This window comes from Podarcis vaucheri, assembly GCF_965113315.1.
Source record: "Podarcis vaucheri genome assembly, chromosome: 7".
Taxonomy (NCBI): Eukaryota; Metazoa; Chordata; class Lepidosauria; order Squamata; family Lacertidae; genus Podarcis; species Podarcis vaucheri.
In genome coordinates, this window is record NC_138765.1 from 17,162,084 (window position 1) to 17,174,128 (window position 12,045).

General features: G+C 46.8%; 1 protein-coding gene across 4 annotated transcripts in view; it reads left to right on the top strand.

Annotated features, from left to right (window-relative positions):
* PHLDB3 (pleckstrin homology like domain family B member 3) overlaps positions 1-8,952 on the top strand; it is a 39,562-nt gene extending 30,610 nt beyond the window's left edge. For all 4 annotated transcript variants that reach the window (XM_082233104.1, XM_082233101.1, XM_082233103.1 and 1 more), the window contains 5 exons: positions 254-341; positions 1,798-1,854; positions 4,344-4,563; positions 6,435-6,520; positions 7,868-8,952. In XM_082233104.1, coding sequence (XP_082089230.1) covers positions 254-341; positions 1,798-1,854; positions 4,344-4,563; positions 6,435-6,520; positions 7,868-8,002 — 586 coding nt within the window. In that variant the 3' untranslated portion in view covers positions 8,003-8,952. The remainder of the gene's footprint in view (positions 1-253; positions 342-1,797; positions 1,855-4,343; positions 4,564-6,434; positions 6,521-7,867) is intronic.
* Positions 8,953-12,045: the final 3,093 nt, after the last annotated feature.

Below are 12,045 nucleotides of genomic sequence, written 5' to 3' on the forward strand. Positions count from 1 at the left end.
AATACTTAGAACTGTGTGTGGCCCTCCAGATGTTGATGCACCACCGCAGGGCAGCCAATGTGGTCCCCTCCAGATGTTTCTGACTACAGCTACAACATTGGCAGTGCTCTCTAGGGCTCATCGGAATTGTGGTCTAGCGACATCTGGAGGGACTAAGCATGTCAGCCAGTCCTGAACTACAGGCACAGGCTGACACCCTGACATATATGCTTGTTCACTTCCACCGTCACTAACCAGAAATGTCTCCCGACAGCCTTGGGAACTGTGTCACCCAGTTGGCCGAGATGGAACGGAGGGTGCGGGAGGCCATGGCCGAGAGAGAGCGGCTGCTGCAGGAAAGGGTAAGAAGTCAGATCAACAAATTCCAGGCCAAGATTGTTGGGCTTCCTCTGGTTTCAGAATAATCCCTGGTATTTGGGGTGGGTGGGAAGATGTCACCCATGTATACATACCACAAGTCTCTCCAGTTCTCCCAACACAAACACAAACACAAACACAGACACACATTCCCCAAAGTGTAAGAGCATGAGGACCAAGCTAAACATTATGTGCATCGCCTGCATTTTTCTCTGATGTAAAAAGAGCTTGGGGGTGAGACAGAATTTGGTAGGGGCCAAGGCAGTTAATGAACTGACATGCATTCCCAGGTCCAGGAAATCTAATGGACCTGACTCCCCCTACTAGCAGCATTATGGGGTTCCGCTGCACAATATCACCCATATACTCTTTGCATATGAGGCCATAAATGCTAAAGCACCTAAATGCAATTCAGAGTTGTACAGTGGCAGAACGTCAGGCCAGGGTTGGGGAGATCAGGGTTCAAATCCTCACTTAGCCATGAGGCTCAGGGGGATTCAGACTGCCTGACTACCACTATATTTGGGTGTGCTCATGGGTGTTGAAGGTAGCAGTTTTCCTTCTGACCTGTCTCTGTCGCAAGAGGCGCCATTTCTGTTCTGCTGCAGTTCGGTTTGCGCCAAATGCTGCTCTCATAGCCTGCTGTTTCATGTAATCTGAGGAATTATTTATGCTAAGCTATGCAACTTTACAAATTTAACATAATTAATGACGTAATGCTTTCTCTGCTATTCGTTTCAATGTAGAGAAAATCATAGAATTGCAGAGTTGGAAGGGACTGCCAAGGGTCATCTAGCCCAACCCCCTGGAACGCAGGAATGTCAAAGCATTGTTTAAAAAATAACTAGGAGTTGCATATTGGTTGCTATTCATTAGCTAATGAATAGGCCTCTTAGCCACTTGTTACTGGAAGGGCTCCATGCAACTTGCAGCACATTAAAAAAGAAGAAGAATAGGACTATAAATATATTGTGCCATGAAAACAAAACAAACATAACACAAAACTCCCCAGTAACAGCTGCAGGAAGCCTTGGCGATAGACCGTCAAGTCCAGAATCTAACATTAACTAACAGCATCATTGCTCTGCTCAACTCCCTTTTCTTTTCTTGAGACGGAACACGACAACATCTTGTCAGTAGTGAGGTCTAGCCGGTGGGCAGGCAGTGGGGGGAAGCGAACATAAATCAGAGTAACCTCAGTTGCCTGCCATGTGCCTCCAAGGACAAGGAAGTTGCAGGTTTCACTATGTCAGCTCTCTGCTCGCCTGGTCTTCACAGAGAGAGAGCGTGAGGGGAGGAGTCTGGGAGTCCGTTTGGTTTTTATCTTTTGCGGTTTGGGGTTGTGTGCATGTGCCCGTGTGATGTTTGTCTTTTTTGGGGTATGCCTGTGGCTGCTGGCGCTTCGCTGCCTATCGCCCGCTCAACCCTCTTCCCTTGCAGGAGGCCAAGAAAGCAGCTGGGGAGGCAAAACGCATGGAGGTGCCCCCGTCCACCAAGGTAGGAGAACTTCTGCAAAATCAAAACGAGCTTTTACAATCCCTTTCGTCTTTGGATCCCAGCGGGAAGGTGGCTTGAGCTCAAACGGGCTTTGCCAGGACTAAGCCTGGAGCCTGTTGCAAATTTGCTTCTGGTATGCATTTTGTAAACTGGGAAGGACTTTGAGCATGCACAGAGTGCATTCCAGACAGCTATCCTACACATCAGGGGGATGGGGAAATGATTCAAGAATAATAATACCTTTATTGTCAATGTACAACCTGTGTACAATGAAATTAATCAAGCCTCCCTCCCGCAAACACTCAATCTCATTGCACTCTGTATGATTGCCGCACAACAATTCAGCTTTTTGATCAGAGGAGGTAGCTTCTGTGAACATGTGAGCAAGCCCGTGCTTCTTCCTAAGAGCTGGGTCAAACCAAAGGCTGATCTGCTCTTTGGCATTCTGTTTCCTTCAGTGCCCAATCAGGCGCTTATGGGAAACTCACAAGGAGGACAGGAGTGTAAATAACACACTTTCATTCTTGCTGCTTTGCAGCTGGTATTCAGAGCCGAGCTGGAGTTAGCAAATAGAGATCATGGGGTCGTAGCCATGGATAGCCTTAGTTTACGTCAGGGGTTCCCAAACTGTGGTCCGTGGACCATGAGTGACCCACAAGCATCCTTCAAGTGGTCCGTGGCATGCCCTCATTAAACGCTGATATTGATTTTTCACTATTGCTTCTTTCATTTCTTACATTGTATATCATGGGATTGCAATTTGAATTCTGTGAAATCAATGTTTCTGTGGCAGACGCTTTATTTTATTTTTTAAAAATATCTTAATTGGCTTTTTATTTAAGTAGCTCCTGTCCAGAGGTTTAGATGAGAGTCTGTTTCCCAGTCCTGCCTGAAGATGCCAGAAGCAGGGATATTTTAATTAAGGATGTTTTAATGCCCCGATGGAACTATGACTGTGTATTTTAATTATTTATTGATTTTATAGTATAATAATAATAATAATAATAATAATAATAATAATAATAATAGTTGCCCCAGCCACTCTGGGTGGCTTCCAACATACATAAAATCATAATAAAACTATAGAATGCTTCCCTACGCAAGGTTGTCTCCAGACGTCTTCTAATGGTTATGTAGTTAAATATCACTTTGAAGGCATTTGGCATGTAAGTGGTATGTAAATCAATAAATAATAAGAATTAACGATAGTAATTATATTGCTCCCTTTGTTTCTTTTATTGTATTACAGTTTGAATTTTATTATAGAGAGATAAACAAAAGTACTTCTTCATGCAGCACATAGTTAACCTGGGGAACTCTCTTCCACAGGAGGCAGTAATGACCAACAACTTGGATGGCTTTAAAAGAGAATTATACAAATTCTTGAAGGAGAAGGCTATCAGTGGCTGCTAGCCATGATGGCTGTGCTCTGCCTCCCTGGTTGGAGGCAATAATGCTTCTGAAAATAATAATGATGATGATGATGATAATAATAATAATAATAATAATAATAATTTATTTATACCCTACCCATCTGGCTGGGTTTCCACAGCGACTCTGGGTGGCTTCCAACAAAATATTAAAATACAATGGTCTGTTAAACATTAAAAGCTTCCGTAAAGAGGGCTGCCTTCAGATGTCTTCTAAACGTCTGGTAGTTGTTTTTCTCTTTGACATCTGATGGGAGGGCGTTCTGCAGGGCGGGTGCCACTACTGAGAAGGCCCTCTGCCTGGTTCCCTGTAACTTGGCTTCTCGCAGCGAGGGAACCACCAGATGCTAGAGGGGAGAGTGCTCTTTTCCTTTGGTCCAGCTTCCGGGTCTGTCACAGGCATCTGGTTGGCTGTTGTGAGAGCAGGATGCTGGCCTAGATGGCCCTGATCCGGCAGCCACGCTCTTCTTAGGCTCGCTCGTTGTTAAGTATGTATCTCTGCTTTGAAAGGTGCTGCCAATCAAGGTAGGCAATGCTAGGTCAGGTAGGCTAACTCCAAAAGAAAGCTGGTGGATATATCTGTAATGTTTCACTTAAGGCCAGAATTTCATACCCAAAGCAACATCCCCATTCCGCACCAGAAACGCCGTTTGCATATAGGAAGTGGGGAGAGATGTTTTCTACAAGGCAGTCAAGCTTCAAATACAAATTCTGCTCAGCTCCCACCCACTAGCCTGAGAACGTGAGGCTTCATTATAAGATTGCAAGAACAGCTCTGCCAAAAGTCCGTCTAGCCGGTTTCCCGCAGTGACCAAATCAGATACTTACAGTCAACCTTTGCTCACATGCATTTCAAGCTTCTCTTTGCCTCCATAAGGACTAGAAACTTGCTTTGGCGAAAGCATAAAGCCGGGAACCTTAGGAAACTGAATTCTGTGCCCGGTTTGGCTTCTTGTGCTTACATGGTGCAGTCGCAGAGTATAGGCTGCTCCGAAGGCACCCCCCCCCAAAAAAAACCCACTTCCAAATTTAACCCTTGCCATGCTTGCTGTCCTGCAGGATCCTAACCCAGCTGAGATCCAGGAGCAAAAACCAGCCACATTCGACCTGCGCAAACACCTGGAGGCATCGGGGCACAGCGTGGACACCTGCTCCCAGGTGCGGGTGACCAACAAGTCCTGCAAAGGCTACCTGGTCAAGATGGGTGGCAGGATCAAGACCTGGAAGAAGCGCTGGTTCACCTTTGACCGTCAGAAACGTGTCCTGGCCTACTATGCAGGTGAGAAGGAGAGTCCACGACCGACCGCCATGTACAAAATGCAAGGGAAGCGCTGCTGGATCACGCCAGAATCCCACCTGGATCAGCATCCTGTTCTCACAGTGGCCTGATCCAACAGGCTGGTCCTGGGAGGTTGCTCCCATTTTTTATGGCTTGGGGGTGGGGTGGAAGAAAGGCTTTCTCACCTGGGAGCAAAACTCCCAAGCATGCATGAAGTGCATGCAAAAATGTCCATAGAGTCAGAATTGTAGAGCTGGAAGGGGCCATGAGGGTTCATCTAGTCTGCCCCCTGCAATACAGGAATCTTTTGCCTAATGTGGGACTTGAACCCATGACCCTGACATTAAGAGTCTTATGCTGCATTTACAGAGCTGTCCAACTTGAAATAAATGTTCTCTGGAGAAATGAAAAGCAAAAATAAAACTGGATGTATTTATTTCATTTGCAATGGGACGCGGGTGGCGCTGTGGTCTAAAGCCTAGGGTTTGCTGATTGGAAGGTCAGCGGTTCGAATCCCCGCAATGGGGTGAGCTCCCGTTGTTCGGTCCCTGCTCTTGCCAACCTAGCAGTTCGAAAGCATGTCAAAGTGCAAATAGATAAATAGGTACCACTCTGGCGGGAAGGTAAACGGCGTTTCCGTGTGCCGCTCTGGTTTGCCAGAAGTGGCTCAGTCATGCTGGCCACATGACCCGGAAGCTGTCTGGGGACAAATGCCGGCTCCCTCAGCCTATAGAGCGAGATGAGCGTGCAACCCCAGAGTCGTCCGCTATTGGACCTAACGGTCAGGGGTACCTTTACCTTTATTTCATTTGAATGCAGAGATTTAAAAGACTGGCACCTTTTAGAGGATGGGGTGAGCCTGCTTATGCCCTGATTAGCTACTTGGGTGGGGGGTGCTCACCTGTTATCAGAACCTGCTGCTTGGAATGGCTCTTGGCTCCCCCAGTTCTGAAAGCTATGTACTGTTGGAGTACAGTTGCTCTGCCTGCAGAAGGTCCCTGGTTTAATTTCTCCCTTGCATTTCCAGTCAAAGGGGTCTCATGCAGCAGAAATAGGAAAGAGAGCTGTTGCCAGCCAGTTCAGCAAGTTTAAGGCTCAATGGGCAGACTTAGCGCCAAACTGTATGTGGTGTTAGTCATATGAGCAGCCTTTTCTTCTTTCAGAAATTGACAGTGCATGGCTCCAATCTGGATCAGGACCTTGGGGTGGGCATTATCCCTTTGACTCTGCCACAGCACTGATCCAGATCCTGCACAATTTGTGTCGTGGGGTGGGGTGGCAGAAGCATCCATTTATTGCAACAAAGCACCTTCCTTTGATCTCGAAAGTCTGTACACAACATTAATCTCCCCAGGCTGATTGAAGCTCAAACCGCTGGTATGTGTAGAACATACAAATCAAGTCTGTTTGCATATTTCTTATTTGCGTGTGAGAATTTGCATATAAGTATAAAAAATGAAAATCATCATCCATGGGGAAAGCAAGTTGCTAACAAAAATGAAATATACTGGAAAGCATATTCATCTCCCTCTCAGGCTCTTGAATTTCACCAGGCTTCCTCTCTTAAGCCATAGCAATTCACTTGTTTCACATAAGGACTAGAAACTCTCTCTTTAAAATAAAAAAATAAAAATGAAGAAATTAAAGTTTTGCAGTCTGCAACCCAGTACTATTTTCCCCAAGGAATTGCAGCTGTCACTCAATCCTGGAATGTCTGAGATTCCCTTAGAGAATGCCTCTATGCTTGTGTTGGGGTCAATGTGGAGGGGTCAATGTGATGTGCCTGAGAAATTCATGCCTGTCCTCTGTTTGGTATTTCTCCTGCTGCTCTCAGCTTCCTAATGTGCCCCTCTGCTTCTTTCTCATTGCAGACAAAGAGGAGACCAAGCTTAAGGGTGTCATTTACTTCCAGGCCATCGAAGAGGTATACTACGACCACCTCCGCAGTGCTTTCAAGGTACCAAAAAGCACAGACCACCCCTTAAAACTCTCTTCACCGTGAAATCCCCTGATGCAGAGCATAGTTGGAACTAGCTGCCACAGGAAGCAGCGATAGCCACCAGCTCCTATGGTTTTAAAAGGGGATGAGACAAATTCGTGGAGGAGAGGGCTATCAGTGGCTTTAATAGCCATTTGGAGGCAGTAACTCTTCTGGAAACAGCAGAGGGGAGAGTGTTTTTGTGCTTGGGGGACTCTGGCTGGCCCCTGTGAGAATAGGACGCTGGATCACGTGGGCTGCAGATTCTTATGTTACTAAGTTCCATCACGGGCAAAATTCTGGGGCCCACATGCCAGCATTGGGCAGGACCGGGGGGGGAGTGGGTGGAGCCACAGGTGTGACCCTTAACCTTTGCATACTGTAGCAGGTGGCATCTCTCCATCCAGGCAAACGGCAGCCAAATATCACCATTTAAAGACACAATTCAAGGACACCATTCCAGCCACACAAAAGCACGCCAGGAAGCCATGGAGCAGGGGTCATTGAGGAGTGTAGATCTGGGGGTGAAGGGTTTGTAAACTGGGAAGAGTTCCTGGGTTCCTTTGGGTAGGATAATAAACAAACAAATGGACACATTCCAGCTAAGCAAAAACCACCCAAGGACAGTGTGAAGCTGGGCAAATGGGGGGTGTGGGTGACCTAGGGAGAATCCCGGGGTGAAATAAGAGAGGCTAGGTGAGCTGCTTTCAGTTCCTTGCCCCTTAGCTACACCAGTGTAATCTAGAGTAGGCTAAATTTATCACTGTGGGGAAGGATAGCTGCAATAAAGATGACTGTGCTACTGAAAATGTTGTTTCTTTTTCAAACAATCCCAATAATAAGTGGACTAGATTGCTTTAAAGAATGGCAGAGAGATTTGGCAAGATTTATACGGCAGGGCAAAAAACCAAGGATAAAGTACAAACTGCTAACAGAAATAAAAGAAAGAGGAGGGTTTGCACTACCAGTCTTCAAATTGTATTATGAGGCAGCATGCCTAGTATGACTTAAAGAGTGAATGATATTAAAAAATGCAAATATATTAGATCCATTTTTTCATGGAGTCTGCAGAAATTGGGTTTGTGCAAAGCACCTGCTCCAACCATTGAGATGTGGTTGCTTTGCAAAGCAGCTCTGCTGTTACTGAACCTACAGCCACCCCACAAAATGGCAATAAGGATAAAAAGAAAGCAGGGGGGGAGGTGTTGAAAGAGCACCACGTGCCCTGCCATGAGGTCCTTGGAGGAGGAAGGGTTGGATTTCTAAAAAGCGCACCATGAGAAAGTTTTGTGTTTCCATTGTTCTTTCGACTCTCCTCTCTGCCAGAGCCCCAGCCCCAAGATGACCTTCTGTGTCAAGACTTATGACCGCCTTTTCTGCATGGTGGCGCCCAGCCCGGAGGCGATGCGTATCTGGATGGATGCGATTGTCACAGCGGCAGAGGAGAACGTTCGCTACTGATGGGCCTCGATTGCTGTGGACACGTGGCTCCCCATGCTTGACTATGGGGCCTGGCACTTCTTTCCAAGGAGGACTCCTCTGCTGTAAAATATGGCTCCTCCCCAGGACAGAGACTGATGGCAAGACGGGAGAGGCCAAGTGTTTTCATGTTTGGTCAGAAGGCCGTACGGCCTGTCTGATCTTTGGAACAACAGGGTGGAATCCAAGTACCTTATAACAGGGTAATCAGTCAATAAGAATGGTTGGCCATGCCTGGTTTTGTTCATACAAATTGCCTGAATACTGATGTTTGTTTTTTAATGGACCAGCTCAAAAGAGAGTTCTGAGTATCCCCTCTATCAGAAAAGACTTAGGGCGATGTCTTGGCAGATGGAAACTCTTCTATAAATAAAAGTGACTTCCATTCCGAAGGATAAAAACCAACTTCTCTGGAACTTGTAGCTCCTGGACATCTGCCGAACAAAGCGAATCATCTGGACTTCATGTGGATTTTATGAGTTGGCTGGACGTTCCATGAGTCACAAGTAGACTCCTGCTGGTTTTGTAGAAGTCATGGCTTGCTCTAGCCCCAACCAGCTGAGATTTGGTCCTGGTTGTAACCCTTAGGAGTACATCTTATTTCCATCATTGCTACTTGTTTAGACTCGCTCAACCATGTGGCATTTCCACCCCTCGCCAGTAGTGTTTTTGTCACACTGCATTCACGTGGGTTTGACTGGATTGTGGAAGAGGTTCTTAACATGTGTTTTTGGGGGGTAAAACTCTGCTGCACCCCCTATGCGGAAAAGCAAGGCATCTTGCCCACGCTGTATAGACCTCCTAGTATTTATTGTGTGCTTTGGTCTTTCTTTCTTTTGTTGGAATACCTGGGACACTGCTTAAAGGGGCAACCATGTATAAAACTGTGGGCTATTTATTGTGTCAACCTTTAAAGTGGAAACAGATCGGAATGTCACTCAAATTATTCCCTCCTGCAGTAAGAAGGTTTCACTCGTGATAATTAAGTTGCCCAGCATCCCTCTCCCTGCAAACTTCTCTGTGTCGAATCCTGCTCTTCTCCTGCATCTGCCTGGAAGTACACCAGGCACTAGCTAGAGCCTATTTTAGTACCCACTAGGCACTGTGGATTAAACCACAGGGCCTAGGACTTGCCGATTAGAAGGTTGGTGGTTTGAATCCCCGCGACAGGGTGAGCTCCCATTGCTCAGTCCCTGCTCCTGCCAACCTAGCAGTTCAAAAGCACGTCAAAGTGCAAGTAGATAAATAGGTACCACTCTGGCGGAAAGGTAAACGGCGTTTCCGTGTGCTGCTCTGGTTTGCCATAAGCGGCTTAGTCATGCTGGCCACATGACCCGGAAGCTGTACGCCGGCTCCCTCAGCCAATAAAGCAAGATGAGCGCCGCAACCCCAGAGTCGGTCATGACTGGACCTAATGGTCAGGGGTCCCTTTACCTTTACTTTATATGGAATATCCAGTTGTTCCCATGACTACATATCTGCCATGCACAAGTGAATCATGAGACACCTGCCCAGGCCCACTTCCCAACAGTGGGCTGCTAGTTTTGCTCCTCTTCAATCTTTTCTGGTGCCTGGTCAGCTGCTTTCTCCAAGCACAGTGACAAGAAGGAGCAGCAGCAGCAGCAGCTGAGGAAGGAGCGTAGCTCAGTGGCAGAGCATCAACTTTGCATGTTCAAGGTCCAATCTCCAGGTAGGAGTGAGAGAAACGCCTACCTAAGTGTTGGAGTGGCAGCAGTACTGAGATGGATGGACCAACGACCTCATTCAGTATTCATTTATTTCATAAAAGTAGTATGCCTCTTGAAAAAGAACCTCAAAGCAATTTATAAGGCAGCTTCCCACATTCCTGTGAGTGTCTCTGCCTCCCATGGCTCCTCTCATACCTGTCAATTGCCAGGTGTCTCAGTGATGCCTTTTTCCTGCCCATGCGGATGATGATGCAGCTTGTGAAAGGCCACATGTCACTGTGCAAGCCTCAGCAATCAGCTGATTGTCACTGTTTGCAAGGTCCACAGATAGCATGTCGCAAGCCCTGACAAACAGCTGATTGTTGGCCCTTGCATAGCACCACACAGAGGACCTGCAACCCCCCTTTGGCTCAGTCACATCTTTAACTGACCCCAAACAGCCTCGTTTATAGGCAATTTGCTTTTGCTCAACGGACTTTGCCCCTTCTCTTTCCTGCCCTCTCTTCGATCACAACTCCCTTCATCCCCCAATATGAGCCAGCAAAAGAGCTTCCTTCAACATTCTGAAAGATGGGGGAGGTGGAAAATGTCTTTTCCCTGAACTGTCGAAGAATTTTCGTCCACCTCTGAAGAATATTCAGTGAAATGCATATACCCAGCACATAAAATGTCACCACCTACATATAGTGCCGAGAAATGGGGATGGTTTAGTCCAGGCATAGGCAAACTCGGCCCTCCAGATGTTTTTGGCCTACAACTCCCATGAACCCTAGCTAGCAGGACCAGTGGTCAGGGATAATGGGAATTGTAGTCCCAAAACGTCTGGAGGGCCGAGTTTGCCTATGCCTGGTTTAGTCCTAGGCTGCATTCACACCAAGCTAAAGCACCATGATACAACTTTAAGCAGTTATGAACTCCCCAAAGCATTATGGGAGCTGTAGTTTGTTAAGGTACCCGAGTCTCTTCTCACAGAACTTCGATCCCAAGAGTTCCCTGTGAAGTGGGATTGAATGTTAAGCCACGCTTGAGGATTGGTAATTCTGAGAGGGGACTAGGTTCCTCCTAGCAACTCTCAGCACCCTTAGCAATTTCCAGCTCCCATAATTCTTTGGGGGAAGCCATGACTGTTTAAGGTGGTATCATCTGGCTTGGTGTGAAGGTGGCCCTGGTCACTCGACTAGGTTTTTCTCTCCAGTAACCCATTGCTGTGTGACTTGAACCCAGGCCTGTCCAATGAAGCTGAATGTTGGGAGATTCAGAACAGACTAAAGGAAGCTCCTTCATATATAGCACATAGTTAAAATATGGAATTTTCTGACGCAAGGTGTGGTGGGTACCCAGACACCAGCTGGGTAGCTTAATTAGGCGATTAGGACTGTCAAATAGGTTTCCAGACATGGTGGTTATATTATATGACAGCCAGGTTATACTGCCCTTGCATCCTTGTTGCAGGCTGGCTACTGTGAGAACAATATGCTGGAGTAGATGTGACCCAGCAGGACTCTCCTTGAGACAGCAGCGCCTACAACAAAACAGCTCAGAAACAGAGCCTTCATGATTAAGACTGCCTGTCTCCTATTTGGGCTGGGGAAGCTGGATGAATAAGTTGTTTTGTGCGCTAGGAAACGTTGAGCAAAGCCATCGCTTAATCCTCGGGAGAGGTGTGTCTCTTTTGAGCAACTTCTACAATCCCAGGATTAGGAAGCCTGTTTGATGACTGTATTTAATATATTTTTGCACCATCACAGGTGCATTTTTTAAATCACCCCCCTCTGAAGCAACTGTGCTTTAAACCTGCTTAGCAACATGGCACGGAGGAGAGAAGAGGAGCGAGGTGCTGTTCAAAAAACCCAGATGCCAGCAGAAGTTCTAAGCATCCTTCAGGGGTGGGTAGACACCGCCCTGCGCAGCTTCAGACCACACGTGCTTCTGTCAACCAGAGCAGGTCTTCCAACTTTTTTGATTCTGCAGGGCTGTTGTTGCAGGCATCTATTGCAAAGACACTCTAAGTCTCCAATGCTGACTCACCTAAACCCTGGAAGCCCTGGTTCCCTGGATAGTCTCATTGCTCAGGGAAGGGGGGGGGAGTCTGCAATATCATTCAAACATTCTCTCTAGGTTTTTAAGGGTCTTGGTTTTCCAGCTTTGCTAAGCTGAACTTTGGAAAATTGTCCTCGATCCATTTCCAGAGCCTGGTTCTCAAAAGCAGAACTCTGTCCCTCAAGTGACTCTACATTTGCTTTCAGACCCAATGATAGGGCAAAAGACCACAAACAACCACACACACAAGTTATGTTCAGAGACCTGAGACTGTAAGAATCAGCATTCAGACTAAGC